This window comes from Lactuca saligna, chromosome 2 (genome assembly GCF_052625555.1).
Source record: "Lactuca saligna cultivar CGN05327 chromosome 2, ASM5262555v1, whole genome shotgun sequence".
Lineage (NCBI taxonomy): Eukaryota > Viridiplantae > Streptophyta > Magnoliopsida > Asterales > Asteraceae > Lactuca > Lactuca saligna.
In genome coordinates, this window is record NC_136418.1 from 175,783,555 (window position 1) to 175,798,877 (window position 15,323).

The following is a 15,323-nucleotide window of genomic DNA, read 5'->3' on the forward strand; positions in this document are numbered from 1 at the left end:
AATTTGTTCATATTTTTCCTCTATGCACAAATTTAGGGGGAGAATTAAAAAAAAATAAAAAAATAATCATAAAATAAAAAAATCCAAAAATATAATTATTTTATTTTATTTTTTTTGAAAAATCAAAAATCCAAAAACATATTTTTTTGAGTGTATTTTATTTTATTTTTATTTCTTAGTTATTTATATTATGTGCTAAGTTTATTTTTACTTTTGTTTATATCTCAAAATTTTGTTTGTCTTAAAAAAAAATTCAAAAAGGAGAAGAGACTTAAGGAGACTGTATTGAAATTGACAGTCATTACACTTCACACTATATTCCCAAGGAATTAAAAGAATGAAACCGTTCAATTTATCAGTTAGGCAGTCACTTTATGTTAATTGTCGTATTCAATAAATTAAAAGTCTGAAACTGTACAAATTGTCAGTTAGACAGTTTCTTTCTAAGAGTTGTCGTATTTAAGGAATTAAAAGTTTGAAATTGTACAAAGGTCATGGCACCAAGGCGATGCACCTTGCAAGGCATGATTATCGCTGAACGTATCACTAAGGTCCAAGTTAAATTGTTTAACTTGAAAAATTGGATTGAGGTGTTTGATCTAGGATATACAGGGGTTAACATCAAAAGGCCATGAGTAGTTCTCCGATACTCAAAAAATCATAGTGCGTTCCTCTGTGTTCACATAGATACTGCGAGAAGTCTCTTTCTAAGGCAAGGTTACATCCTCAAACAATTGTGGCACAACGGTGATCATTAAAGAACTTTCATTCGAATGAATAAGAAGTGAAGATTATTTTTCAACATTCACTTTTTCAACCCCAAATGCAAGGTGAAGCTGTTTTTGAAGATTATGTGACAGATTGCATTGAATCCTGCTCAATCAGTTTAATACTATTTGTGAACTTGCTGAAGTGATCCAGAAGAATTAGTCTTTCTGTTATTTTCTCTATAGATTCTTAAAACTACAAGTGTTGATTTTCAAGAATCCTTACTAGAAGCCTCTACACCCAATGTGCGTTCAAAGTCAAATTTTGAAGAAAAGCCCAACTACTAAAGATGAAGTTATTCATGAAGATTCATATGTTTATCTTGAAGTTGTGAAGAAATCGAAGACAAAAGTTGAAGCTAAGAACAAAGTGAAGATTGACAAGAAAAGAAAGCTACAATCTAAGGGGTGTTTGTTAGTTCATAAGAAAACAAAGCTATAAACCAAGGGGGAGATTGTTAGGTCATAAATTGTGGTTTATACTTATCTTTTCTTAATGTATTAGTGTTCTTGGTCTAGGATAGAAAACACCATGTTTTGGAATTGATTAGACCGAAATCACATGTGATTTCGGTTAAGCCTTATATTGTTTTGTTTGAGTTTTGGGCTTGGTCTTGGTTATTAGGTCTAGCTATAAATAGTCTTATTTGTGCCTTGTATAGTGAGTCAGACATTCTAGGGGGCTGCCATATGCTTGGGACAATATCTTGAGAGAAACTGAGAGAAAACAATGTGTATTCAGAATCTTATGTACCGGACGATTGATCAATACATTGTGTGCATTGAAGATTAATTATCTTGTTCTTATTCATCTTATATCTTGCATTTTTCACTTGATTGGGATTCCACACCATCAAGTGAATCCGATTAATACATCAAAGCGTTTTCGAGACTTAAATGTAATGGATTGTTGGTTATTTTGTATCATCAATGTGTATTTAAGTGTAATAGATTGAATTGTTGACCAAAAATCAATCTTGATGAATATTAAACAAGTAAGGAAGGTGTGGAGTGAACACTTGTTTAAGTTCATTCAATATTCAAAGTAGACTATCATTTAGGGGCGAAGCCCCTAAACGAACGGGGGTCCAGGGGCAGCGCCCTTGGGAGCGTGGTCCAAGGGGCGGAAACCCCTAGCGAGGTCCAAGGGGCAGAGTCCCTGGCTGGAGTTTATGACTGTTTTTTATAGTTGGAGTAGTTTTTGGACAAAGAAAACTACCTTGACAGTTTTCAGACAAATGAAGTACTTAATCATTTTGGTCATCATTTTCCTGGTACAACAATCACGAAAATCATACTTCATATTCTCTGTTCTTGAAACTCTTCTGAGTATTATCCGATTAAAGGTTGGGAGTACCACCCAGAGACTTTAATCTGAAAGTGTACACACGATTCTCAGAATTTCCAAGCCTTTTATTACCCCAAACTTCTAACATGATTTGGTCCCTTCGTTTGAAGCAGTAAGTGCTTAATAGCAAAAAGAGCTTAACATGGGAGTACGCTAGGCATATCACTTGGTACACGCATTGCACAAGTCTTAAACCTAGTACGCGCTGCATACATCTGAGTATGCCCCGCGTACTCAGTTAAGGTGGGTTTCACACCTATAGGCCTCGGTTTGGGCCATTCATTGGACTTTGCTACTTTAGGCCTTTGTGGGCCATCAGAAATCAGATATTTTGGGCTAAGAATATGTTTGGGCTTTAGGATAAGGCCCATTAGAGGGGTTGGGACCAATTTAGAAAATTAGGCCATTAGTGGGCTTAGGAATGCTAGCTAGCTGTAACGCCCATGTTTCTGGACTAAAGCATTAATAATAGGGTAATACTCTAGGTCAACCTTTGTAACTCAATTTGAAGTAATAAAGAGGAATTATGTGAATATTATGTGAATTATATGTTTATTTGCTTAATTATTATAATTTAATGAATTAAGAATAAAAATGAGCATCGAAAATAAATATTAGATAAAGCCGATATATATGTAGAAAGTTGTAGTGGTTGAAATAAGGATTCCGGTGATATAAATAATACCGAAATCCATGTTATGATGAAGAAGTTATGACCTGTCGAAGTTTCGCGACGCGACAGAACCGACACAACGTTATATGACGTAAAAAGGGAATTTACGATAAAGTGATTTTTAGCTTTAGAGATCTAAACGAAAGTCATAGAGTTCGTTAAACCGAGAGCGTGCATACGAAGAATGCTCAAATCAGACTTCGTATGACGAAGTTATGATTTTTCTAAATTTCAACTTAATAGTAGACAACTAAAAACTCGAAATTTAGATCGAGTGATTTTTAGCTGAAACAATCTAAAGGAGAATCGAAGATCTTGTTGATAGTAGTTCAACGGTAAAAGGGCAGATGAAAACGGACGTCGGATGCAGAAGTTATGAATTTTTAACAGACTTTTCCTATCCCGGCCCATTAAAAATATAATATTAAAAATAAAATCAAAATTAGCCGACGGAGTCTATACGAACGTTGTACAACATAATCTCACCTACGTGTGGATACAAAGAACGACAAAAACGAATTTCGTATGCAAATGATATGAATTTTTGAAGTTATGGGCACAAACTTCGAGACCTTTACGAGGTGAACATTGAAATTCACTAGGTGAATTCGTTGCATGGCACCTTTCGAGCCTAGAAGATACACGGCAAGCCTAGGATATGATCAGGATCGAATTCACGAGGTGAACCTCAATTTTCACCCTATAAATAGAAAACGATGGCTTACAAGTTTTTGTTTAAAAACTCAATTCTCTTTCACTCTGTACTCTATTTTAACCTACTTTTAACCTCTCAAAGCCCCGGTATCATTCCAAAACCCAAAGCAAGTTTCGAAGCCTCGAAGATCCCGAGAAAAAAGTTTTCGAGCCGAAACTCTGCCTGTGTTGAGCCCGGTTTTTGGGAAAACATCCCAATTTTTATCAGAAACGATCATTTTAAGAGACGATGTGATGCCCGATTATCGTCTTATCAAGTGAGTGTGTAGTCACTTTCATCTTACATATAAATATGAAGTATTTTCTATAAAATACGTGCTATGTGTAATTATATTGTTTGTTTATTTGAAATGAATGTTTTATATGGATTTTAAAATGATTTAAACTGTATATGTATATTTATCTACAAATATGTTGGGTATAACATGGATAGATGAAATAGTTGGTGTTTGTTAAAATGAAGAGAGATCTCAATGTTATTGTGATCCAGTCATCTAGCGGAGTATGGATGACGACCACAAACTTTTCTAGACAGTCCAGTGGAATGCTAGCAGACTTGCAACTTGTAGGTGTTTGTGAACTTAGTGTTCAGTGGTATACTCCATCGCCTACATGGTTGCCTTGTTTGACATAAATTGCTGAGGAATCTCCTAAAGCAACGTTGTCACCCCGATGAAAATCCTTAGACTTACGGAAATGGGTAATCAGGGTTATTGTTGGTTGATAAAATTAATAAATTTATTTTGGATTGATAAATTTATTGTTGGATGATGAAATTAATAAATTTACTTTTGGTTGATGAAAATTAATAAATTTATTATTTGTGGGTTGAAAACCCTATATGCTCATCAGACTCTCAAGCCTGACCCACTCAGCTTTCTGTATTACAGGTGGTGGACCCCGAGCGTAGTTTGGAGGTTGAAGAGGAATTTTTTAATTATAATCTAGTAGTTGTAAATATCTGTTATAAGACTTATAATTTACTGTTTATGCTTTTGATCTGTTTCGGCCCGACTTCTAATTCCATTTCCCATGTACTTAAACCATTTGTATGATTGAGTCATGATGTTATCCATGGTTCTAGCTGGGGAAACCCTAATATTTTTGAAAATATTGTCACTTATCACTAGCCAAATTTTCCAGAGTGTTTAGTACAGAATCATGCATAAAGTCTTTCTTTTAGCCAAATCCCAAATAACGAGTGATACACAGTACATATCGTCTTTCTTTTAACCAAATCCCAAATATTCAAGAGAGTTGAGTATAGAGTCATGCATAAAGTCTTTCTTTTAACCAAATCCCAAATAACGAGTGATACACTTGTACATTTGAATAAGATATGTCATAGTATTGTATTCATATAAATTAAAATACATGAGTGGTAATATGACATGTAATTGTGATCATAAACTCATAGTGAGTGGTAATATGTTTCAACGATGAAAGTCTAGTGGTTGAGATGTGAAATTTCATACATGAGATTCAAGGTTCAAACATGCTTAAAATATCGTTAGTGTTCCACAATGACATTCTAGATAGGTTTTGGGACGGATTAACGAAAGCCTTTTCATACGGTATGATTTACCATTTTTTTAACTCATAACAAAATGGTAATTTATCTACATAATTAATTTTGACTAGCATTACAAAAGTTAGTATTTAAACGTGAAAAAGTGTGAGTGCCACTTATGTTCTTTTGTTTCGTTTACATGTTTTTTAATAATGATGTTGCCATGCTCCGGGTACGCTCCAAAACAATCCAGCATTGGAAAAAGAAGCCCAATCCAAGTCACCTCATGGCCCAGCCCAAGAAGGATCCACAACCTTAATTAGCCCAAGACAAAAATCGCCAATGATAACTAATCAGATTGTCTTAAACTCAGCTCCTGTAGCCTCCGATAATGCAGTCCCTCTTTTATCCCAAAATCAACATGACTCCCCAAACAACCAACAGATTGGGAGCTCAAATGAGAAATCAAACACCGAGGATGAGGTGTCACAGACAGTTGAAATCGGCAAAAGGATCGGTTTTCAAGTGCAAGGATACGAAGACCAGATCAAGGAAATTATCAAGACAAGGCGAATCACAATCATTGATCAATGAATATAGTATCTTTAAACTGCACAGGAGTCGGTTGTGAAGTAAAATGAGATTGGATCAAGAATATAAGGAGGGATAATAAAGTTTTTCTCTTAGGTCTACAGGAAACAAAATCAGTGGAGATTAAAGGGTCTCTTGATAGATCCATATGGGGTGACTCCAACTTTCAATGTGAAGTTTCTGACCCTGCTGGTCTCTCTGGTGGTATCGCAACAATTTGGAACCCCAATCAATTCAGATTATCCGAGGCTATCTCCGGAAATGGCTACCTGTTAACCAAAGGGGAGTGGATACCGTCCAAAGCAGAATACATTTTCGTAAACGTGTATGCTTCAAATGACCCAGGTCGTCGAAAACTCTTATGGGCTGAGTTAGAAATTATTTTGAACTCGCACAACAACTCTCGGTGGGTGATTTTTGGTGATTTCAACGAAGTCCGTTCAGAATGCGAAAGGCTAGGTTCAAGTTTCTGTGCTTCATCAGCTAACCATTTCAACAACTTTATCTCAAGTGTTGGTTTGATTGACCTCCAAATGGGTGGTAGACGCTTCACATATATGAGCTCCGACGGTGGTAAACACAGTAAATTGGACCGGTTTCTAGTCTCTTATAATACCACTTCCGATTGGCCCCAACTGCAAGTTACCATACTTCCCCGCCTCTATTCCGATCACTGCCCAATCCTACTCTCATCATCCATATGTGACTTTGGCCCGTCCCCATTCCGATTTTTCAACTCGTGGCTACAAGATTAATCTCTCGATAATGTTGTAATAGCAGGTTGGACCTATGACCCTACAACAAGGTTTTTCTTATCTCTCTCCCCTCTATCTATCGTTGCTGGAAAATTGAAGAACACAAAGGACAAAATCAAAGAATGGAGGAAAACAAAAAATGAAGAGGCCAATATGAAGCGAAAGGATCTCATAGAAAATATAGATAAAATTGACTTGGAGGCAGAATCTGGTGTGGCTAATCCAAACTCGATGGAACTAAGAAAGCACTTTCACAAAGAATTAATGGAGATTGAATCCAAGAGGATCAGTGACCTCAAACAAAAGGCGAGATGTAAATGGGCCCTGGAAGGAGATGAAAATTCAGGTTTTTATCACGGACTAGTAAATAAAAACCTCCGATCAGAACGCATTTCTGGAATCAATATAAATGGCTTCTGGACATCAAACCCGGTGGAAGTAAAAGAAGAGGCCGTCAAGCACTTTTCTGCAAAATTTAAAGAATCAAAACCATCCAGACCCACCTTTACGATCCGTAAATTCAAAAAGTTATCGACAGAGAATAGTTTGGAACTTGAAGCCCCAATTAGCTTTGCAGAAGTACGATCTGCTGTGTGGATGTGTGGGTCGGATAAATCCCCTGGCCCAGACGGGTTTACATTCGATTTTTAAAGAAATATTGGGAAGTAATCGGTGGAGACATATACATGGCGGTAAAAGACTTTGAAAGATCAGGTATCATCAACAAAGGCTGTAATTCCTCATTCATCACTCTAGTCCCAAAATCTGACGATCCCAACACTTTCGATGATTACCGCCCAATAAGTCTCATAGGGAGCCTGTACAAAATCATCTCCAAAGTACTAGCAGAACGTCTGAAGAAGGTTATCTCATTAGTTATTAGCGATACCCAAACAACTTTCATCAAAGATCGCTACATCCTTGACGGGCCTCTGATTGTTAACGAAGTCATTTCTTGGCTCAGGAAAAGCAAGACTAAGGCCTTCCTTCTCAAAATAGATTTTGAAAAGGCATTCGATTGCCTTAACTGGGGTTTCCTAGAATCGGTAATGGAACAAATGGAATTTGGGGGTAAATGGAGAAGATGGATTCAGGGTTGCTTATCTTCAGCTAGAGCTTCAGTAATTATAAATGGATCAGCAACTAAAGAATTCAATATGGAAAGGGGAATTCGCCAAGGAGATCCACTATCTCCCTTCCTCTTTATCTTGGCTGCTGAAGGCTTAAACGTTGCCATGGAAGAAGCTGTGGAACAAAGGATATTCAAAGGTATTTCTCTTCCAAGATCAGGTCCAATCCTATCTCATTTACAATACGCAGACGATGTGATTTTCCTAGGGTCTTGGTCCAACTCAAATGCCAGGAACCTAATTAGAATATTACGTTGTTTCGAATTATCTTCCGGGCTTAAAATTAATATGTCAAAGAGCAAAATTTATGGGATAGGGGTGAACAATTTTGAAATTGAAATGTTAGCTAGGAGTATATACTGCTCGGTTGGGTGCATCCCTTTCACATACTTGGGAATGCCAGTGGGGGATGCCTTGTCAAGAGTATCACAGTGGAGTACTCTCATAAACAAGTTCCAATCTAGATTGTCTAAATGGAAAGCTTCATCTCTCTCCTTCGGTGGAAGGGTAACGCTATGTAAAGCCGTTCTTGGTAGCCTTGGAACATATCTTTTTCTCCTTATATAAAGCCCCTGTAAAGATAATTAATACATTGGAAAGCTATAGAAGACGATTCTTTTGGGGAGGGTCATCTGACAAAAACAGAATGTCATGGATCGCATGGGACAAGATTTTGGCTAGTGTTGTCGATGGGGGCCTCGGGGTCGGGAGCTTGAAAGCTCAAAACCTCGCTTTATTAGGGAAATGGTGGTGGCGTTTCAAATCAAACAAAAAAGAGCTGTGGAAGGATGTCATAACAGCAATTTATGGAAAAGAGGGGGGTTTCAATGCTCCTTCAAGGGCAAAGAGAAAAGGCTTTTATTGGGGCAATATTGTAAATCTACATTCCTCCCTATCAAAACTCGGTATTGACCTTAAAAATCTTTTCTCGAACCAAAGTGAAGGTAGGTTCTGGAAGCTTGTGGCCTCAGGAGTATACACAGTAGCCTCTCTGAGAATCCATATCGATAACAAGATCCTGCCAAAATCAAGCAACTGTTGGATCTGGAATCATCTGGTACCTCGGAAAGTAAACATCCTAGCTTGGAGAGTTAGTCATGGCAGATTACCAACCAAAGAGAACTTGTTCAAATTAGGAATAGGATCCAACCCTCTATGCACCCTATGCAATCAGCATGCAGAATCCGAGAGCCATCTATTCACCAGTTACTCAGTTTCATTAAAAGTTTGGGGTGACGTTGCATCTTGGTGGCATCGGTTTCCACCGGGTTTCCAGTCGGTTACAGAATTACTTCACTGCAAAGAAAATCTTCAATCTAATGATGATCTAGGTTTACTTCATGAAGGTGTGTCCTTGGTCTTTATTTGGGTCATTTGGAGCTTTAGAAACAAAATGACTTATTCAGAAAAACGCATCTCTCCTTCCTGTCTCATAAATGAAATTCAGACCTTATCGTATCTATGGATAAATGTTAGACATAACACTAAGAAGCTCAGATGGTTAGAATGGTGTTGCAACCCAATTCAAGAGGCTGGCCTGATGTAAAAATCAAGGGGGGGGGGGGGGTTGGCTCCATTCCATTTCTTTTGGTGTCTTGGTGTATGCCAGGTAGTAGTTTTAAGTGTGTGTTTGGTGTGCGTTTTTTCCTTTACCCCGGGTAGACATCTTTTTTAGGCATATAACTATGCCTAGCATTCTTTCGTGTGGTTCTTTCTAGTGTGGGCCGATTTAAAATGGGATGGGGGGGAAAAGTTAACTTGGCGTGTGTTTTTCTCTATTCGTGTTTGACTTCTCTTGCAGGTTCCTTTCAATTTCACTCTTGGTTTTAGAGTCGCAAAACATCTTGCAGGATCTCTCAATTGCAGTTTTTGGAGTTGTAGAAATCCCATGAAGGATCTCACATTCGCATCTGGAGGATCGTCAAGGAACACAAAATCTGGTAGAACCTAGTCTTTTGGAGGGGTAGTTTGCTCTGAAGCACAATCATCTCACTCGTAGTACAGAACTAAACTATCGGTGCTGCTTCAACAAAAGGTCGCCGATGCCTCAAGCACCCTAGGTGGAGAAGCTGGTTGTAAACAAGGATTCCATTTACATTTCATAGTTCAACATTAACTTAGTTTAGGTTGTTTTATCTGCATCTATTTTCTCTCTTTCTTATTTCTACTCATGTATGTACTGTGATTGCCCAGCGTCCTGCTGGCTTTTTTAATGAATTATTTTATCCGTGCCGTTCAAAAAAAAAAAAAAAACACTTTGTTACTTTAGCGCGTGAATTTTAGAACAAGAAAATGAAATGTTGCCTAATGGTACGCATAACCATCCACTATCTAAATTAATATTCTATTCAAGAACTCTAACATGAATTATGCCTTTAACTGGAAAGGAAACATTATCCAAAAAGTTTGAGATAATGAACATGAATTTGATCATATTTTAACAGAAAGTTACATATTCCGCCACTTATTGATCGCATTTAAATAGAATATTTCCACGATAGCAATTAATTAATTACCCCCCCCCCCCCCCGTTTTTTTTAAACAAATCATGTCTACTTTGTTAATAACTTTGTTAATAACACGTGCACATCCTCAAAATAATAATATTGTGTGATAATATACATTTTGATTTGAAATTGTGGATCACAGTTTGTATATATGTACGTATGTATATAGATATAAATAATATGCATAAATTAATAAAGAGGAGTACTAAATATGTATGTTGCCTTCACTTTTTGTGTGCTATACAATTATTTCCCTCACTTTCCTTTTCCTCACCAAAAACCCAAAAAATGGGTGAGAAGGATTTCCCTCACTATTTTTTTAAATAAAATTAATTGATTTTTATGATTTATAATTTTCAAACTAAAAGTAACTAAAAATTTAATTAAAAAGAAAATACATTTCATTAATTAAAATAAAAATTACAATAACCTTAAAATTTAAAAAAACTAGAAAATTAAAAAAAAAACACACACACACACAAACTAAAAATCAAACAAACCAACAACGACCTACGGAAAATATTTTTTCAGAATTTTTTTCCCTCTTCTTCATCACGAGCTCGAGAGCCGGTCCCGAGAGATGATCGGTGTTTTCCATCAAAAACTTTAGATCCTCCATTTCTTGTTTCTCCGACCGCTCTTTTTTTCTCGCTTCTTCTTTTTCTTTATTGAACGCCAAACGTTCGGAGAAATTAAGATTATATCGATCAAACGACGCTGTTATTTTTCGCATTTCGTCAACGTCCATGTTGAAATCTGATGCACCCGAAGAAGCCCCTTTTCCCTTTCTCTTTGCTTTGTCCCTACCCATTGGTCAAACAATTTCTTCTAGCTTGAGTTCGTTATCCTGATTTAAATCTAGACCGATCCGAGCATCGGGGGAGGTTGTGTAACCATAGAGCCCGTTTTCGTTCGCTTTGATTGTTGGACTCCAAAAATAAAATCTTGTTCGTATTTTTTCCACCTAGGATATCGAACCAATAATTTCTTACAATCGTGCCACTTGAATGGTTTTCCAACATCCTCAAGGTAAAATTGTAAAACTTCTTGAAGTATTTGTTCGTCGTTTTAGCCGCATTTTTGTTGGGTTTTTAGGTTGTTGTAAAACTCGTTTATTTTTTAAACCTCCTTTGTTATTTCTCGAAACTTCGAATTCAGTTGATGTTTCGTACGATAGTCGTCACCTTTTTCTAGCTCTTTTCGAAACCGTTCTAAAATGTGAAACCAAAAATGGTCTCCCGATTGTGCGTTTCCATGAATCGAATATTCAGAAATGTCAGCCCAAGCTTTTACCAAAACTAACTCTTCGTGTTGAAGCCATGTTGTGGGCTTTTGTCTTCCTGGTTATGCGACACCCTTACGCACTTGTTGTTTTCCTTTGCGTTGTTGTGGGGGTGGTGTGCGTTTAGTTTCGGGAACCATCTCTTCTTCTTCCGAGTCATCCAACTCATCGACAAGTTGGAATTGTTGTTGGGTTTGGGTTTGAGTTTCGGTTTGGGTTTGGTGTTGGGTTTGGATTTGAGGTTGATTTGGCGATTGTTGATCCGGAAAAACAACAAAGTTTGAAAACATTTGTGGCGTAACATTTGGAACTTGGATGAGGTAATTTTTTCTAATATTTTGGTTTTGAAATTGTAGTAGAGATTGAATGGGAGCATCGAGTTGGGGGCGATAAACTCTTTGAGATGATGAATCAATAGCAAAAATGTTTTGAGTTGGGATGTTTAAACTCGAACCATGACTTTTTTTCCTTCGATCGGAAGTTGAGATTTGTTCGTCGGGATTTCTTTTTTTGAGAAGAAAATAAAGGGAATAGAGGTTTGTTTGAATGCTGATTGAAAGTAATAGTTGGGTATTTATAGGTGTTAAAAAGGGTAAAAAAGAAAATTTGGGTTTAAATGCATATATTCATTAGTAGAAAAAAAATAAATTTTTTTACCGTTAAACAACGGCTAAATCAAAGAAAAAAAAGAAAAAAAATATTCCAGCCAATGATCGACGGAGAGAGAACGCGGGAGAGCCTCCCCTTACCGGTTCCCGCACCACCTTTTCCCACACCGACAGTGCGGTGCTCTGCCGGGCGGGAAGCTACTCGCAGCCCTTTCTAGCTTCCATTCCGTCCGGCTAAGAAAGATGGTGATAATATTTGATGAGTTATCAGTTATCATGGTGAACCGGAGTGGTTGCATAAGAATCGAGCACGGTGAAAAAAAAATAAAAAGTTAACTTAATGGGGGGGCGATAAAATTTTAAAATGATGCTAATTTTTTTTTTTTTTTTTTTTTTGACTGGTCCTAAGCATTTAAGGATATTTGAATATTAGTATCGGCCTCCAAGATAAATTTGCTTTTTTTTCGTCGTTTTTTATGGCTTTCACTCTCATGCCTATATATCGTCTACATGCTCTTTGTGTCTTGTCACTCCCAAAAAAAACACTTGCGGAATTTAATTTCCTGCATTTTTTCCTTAATAAACCAAACACCAAATGTGGGAAACAGCGGACCCATTGGCTTTAGAATGCCAATTGTTTCAGAATTTTATTGTAGATATTGATACCAACTGAATAAGTAAAATTATAACAGTTGGCATGACATTTTAGTAAGACTAAATTAATTAAGACTGAATTATTTTAGTAAAATAATAGTCTGCTCATATATTTCACGACGGTCAAAAGTATAGAAAATGTTCACATTTAGAGAAGAAGTTTTTATATTAAAAAACAATCAAAACGTATATTATAATATCACTTAAATTTCATCAAGCTAAACAAGTAAAAGCTAGAGTCGGATTAATAGGTAGTACAACAATTAATTGTCTACATTTTTGATAACTTGAGAACTAAACTTTTTTTTTTTTTTTGTTTATTTATTTATCTGTTATTATTATTATCTCAGTTAGGTCGATAAACGAATAATTTTGTATAAATTGTGTTATTGTAATTATTGTTGTTAGCATAACTAAGATCCCGTTTGATAGTGTCTGGGAAAGAAATCATGTTGTTTGATTTAACATTTGTTTATGATGAATGATGAAAAATGTTCAAATTACCCTGTTGTTCTATACTGTGATGGATGCAATTGCTAAATCAAATAAGGGTATTTTCGGGTTTTTTTATTTACAATTAATGATATCATTTCATTTAATCATACAATTAAGGAAAGAAAATCAATATGTTGACCCAATAATCAAACACTCTGATTTCTTCCATTCGTTTGTCCATCTTTCTAAAACCATTAATCTGAAACCCAGATACAAACCTTTTCCCCCTTTATTTGACACTCTGAAGGGTCAAACCTCCAAGGATCAAAGAAGAGAGGAGGGTCGAAGTTGGCCCCTTCACCAGCGATAATGGTGTCGCATCCAACTAGAAAAACCTCGACTTCTTAGTTGTATGTGCGATCGGACCTTCACAACCTCTGTCGTTTCCATCTGTTGCCATCGATTTAATCCATTTCAACCAGCCTTCATCTTCCTGATTTGATTAGAGATAGATTCAACACGAATCTTGAAGAGCAAGGGGTTCGATTTGAAGACACAAGTATAATCGATTAAATTAAAACCAGTTAAACACCTATCGGGATAAGGTTTGATTCTTATCTCCTCCATAGCCCACATATTATTCACTATATCAGTTGAATTCTTAGAAAATCAACTGGACCTTGGGTGGACTCCAATGTATCATTCTTTCAAAATAAACTAGTTGTATTGTTTGTTAGATTATCAAATTATGAAATAATCAAAATTGATGATAATTTTTAGGGAAAATCAAAGTTGATGATAATCAAGGTTCTCAAAGCCAATTAGTTGATGAATTGTTAGAAAATCAACTATCTAAACATGCTGCGAAATTGGCAGAATCTATAGAAGTTGTGCGCAAGAAAGTTTGGGATTATCGGTATGTTTTGGTAAATCTAGCATACATGGATTCTCACAGAATTCAGTGGGCATGTGACTTCTAATTTTTAATTTTGGTGATTCATATTCTTTGATTTATGATTTAAGAGTCTTTACGTATACATAATTATAGGGAAATAATTTCTAAAGTTTGTTTTGTTTTTTATCATATAGAAGAAAAGACTATGATTTAAGTGCATTCTATAGTGTATTCTGTCATAATTTATTTATATAAATGTATTATATCATAATGTCTTTAAGAATGTTTGTTAACAACAAGTATATTTTCTTAACTGGTAATACTAATAGACAATGTATGCTATTTTTTCAGAATGGCTTGAAGAGGAATCAAATATTGTTCATACAAGAGAAAGACTTGGAATGGAGTTCAAAAACAAGTATATTTGCGAAGAATTAAATTCTTATGATAATACATCATATTTTCGTAAGAATAGTTGGAATCAAGTCGATTATTTGGACCATTAAAGATGATCAAGTGCATTTGTTCAATAATTGTATATTTAAAAATGCAATTTTTTTAAGAATTTTATTCATTTTTATGGCATTCTGTTAGAATATGTGTAATTATATTAAAATGTATAAGGTTGTTATTCTGTAAGAATGTGTATTGATTTGTGTTTAAGTTCGTATGTCTATAAATAGATATAAAAATGTTGTTATTATTCAACTTGGGGTTCAAAAAATGATTTTATTAATAATATTCTAATAGAATACCATTCTGACAAAATCATAAAATATCATTATGATAGAATGAAATTGGTTTATGTAACACTCCTAGTCATGTATTAATTATAAACCCTCAAAATGGAACTAATTAACTAATGGTTTCCTTTAGGTACGTTGGGCGTACCTAAGGGTACACTTAGCATACTAAGATGGAAGGATCGTGAAGGAACTGTGCGTACGTTGGGCGTACGCAGAAGGTACGCGGGGCGTACGCAACAGAGGACCAAAACCCTAATGTGCAGTCTTGCCCCTTATTTAAACACCTCTAAGCCTTTGGACCCGACCTTATTCACCCCTAAAGCCTCATTTTCGTCCCTCATTACCTGAGAATCTTTGTAAGAAAGATTTTGAGCCTAAGGAGTGGGCTTTGTGGTCTCTGTAAAGTTCATTCAAGAAGAAGGAGATCTTAAGCAAGTTTGGAGTGGCTTGAAGCTTCAAGATTCTGCACTTAGTTCACCTTGGAAGGCTTCTGGAGGTATAAAGTCGTGACCTTTCCATCTTGTTCTTTAGATCCAGTTAGGGTTTCCATTTTGTCCCCTTTAGTTAGATCTAGACCTTCTCTTGGATGTGAAGCAACTCCAGAGACTAAGATGTCCAAATCTGAGCTTTGTAAGCATGTTAAGTGCATAAAGTTACGAGGTGGTGGGCGCTATGACTCCATGCTAAGTCCCCTAAATCTCAAATTTT

At 36.0% G+C, this 15,323-nt stretch overlaps 1 protein-coding gene across 1 annotated transcript; it reads left to right on the forward strand.

The window, feature by feature from the left end:
- Positions 1-5,354: 5,354 nt before the first annotated feature.
- Positions 5,355-7,009, forward strand: LOC145030417 (uncharacterized). The gene is made up of 3 exons (XM_078978790.1): positions 5,355-5,537; positions 5,708-6,185; positions 6,384-7,009. The coding sequence occupies exons 1-3, from the start codon at positions 5,355-5,357 to the stop codon at positions 7,007-7,009; spliced, it is 1,287 nt and encodes a 428-aa protein (XP_078834916.1).
- The last annotated feature ends 8,314 nt before the right edge of the window (positions 7,010-15,323 follow it).

Coding starts and splice junctions, on each gene's coding strand:
- LOC145030417 (XM_078978790.1), top strand. CDS start 5,355: ATGATAACTAATCAGATTGTCTTAAACTCAGCTCCTGTAGCCTCCGAT. Junction 5,538..5,707: donor GCAAAAGGATCGGTTTTCAA/GTGCAAGGATAC, acceptor TTAGGTCTACAG/GAAACAAAATCAGTGGAGAT. Junction 6,186..6,383: donor CTCCGACGGTGGTAAACACA/GTAAATTGGACC, acceptor TTGTAATAGCAG/GTTGGACCTATGACCCTACA.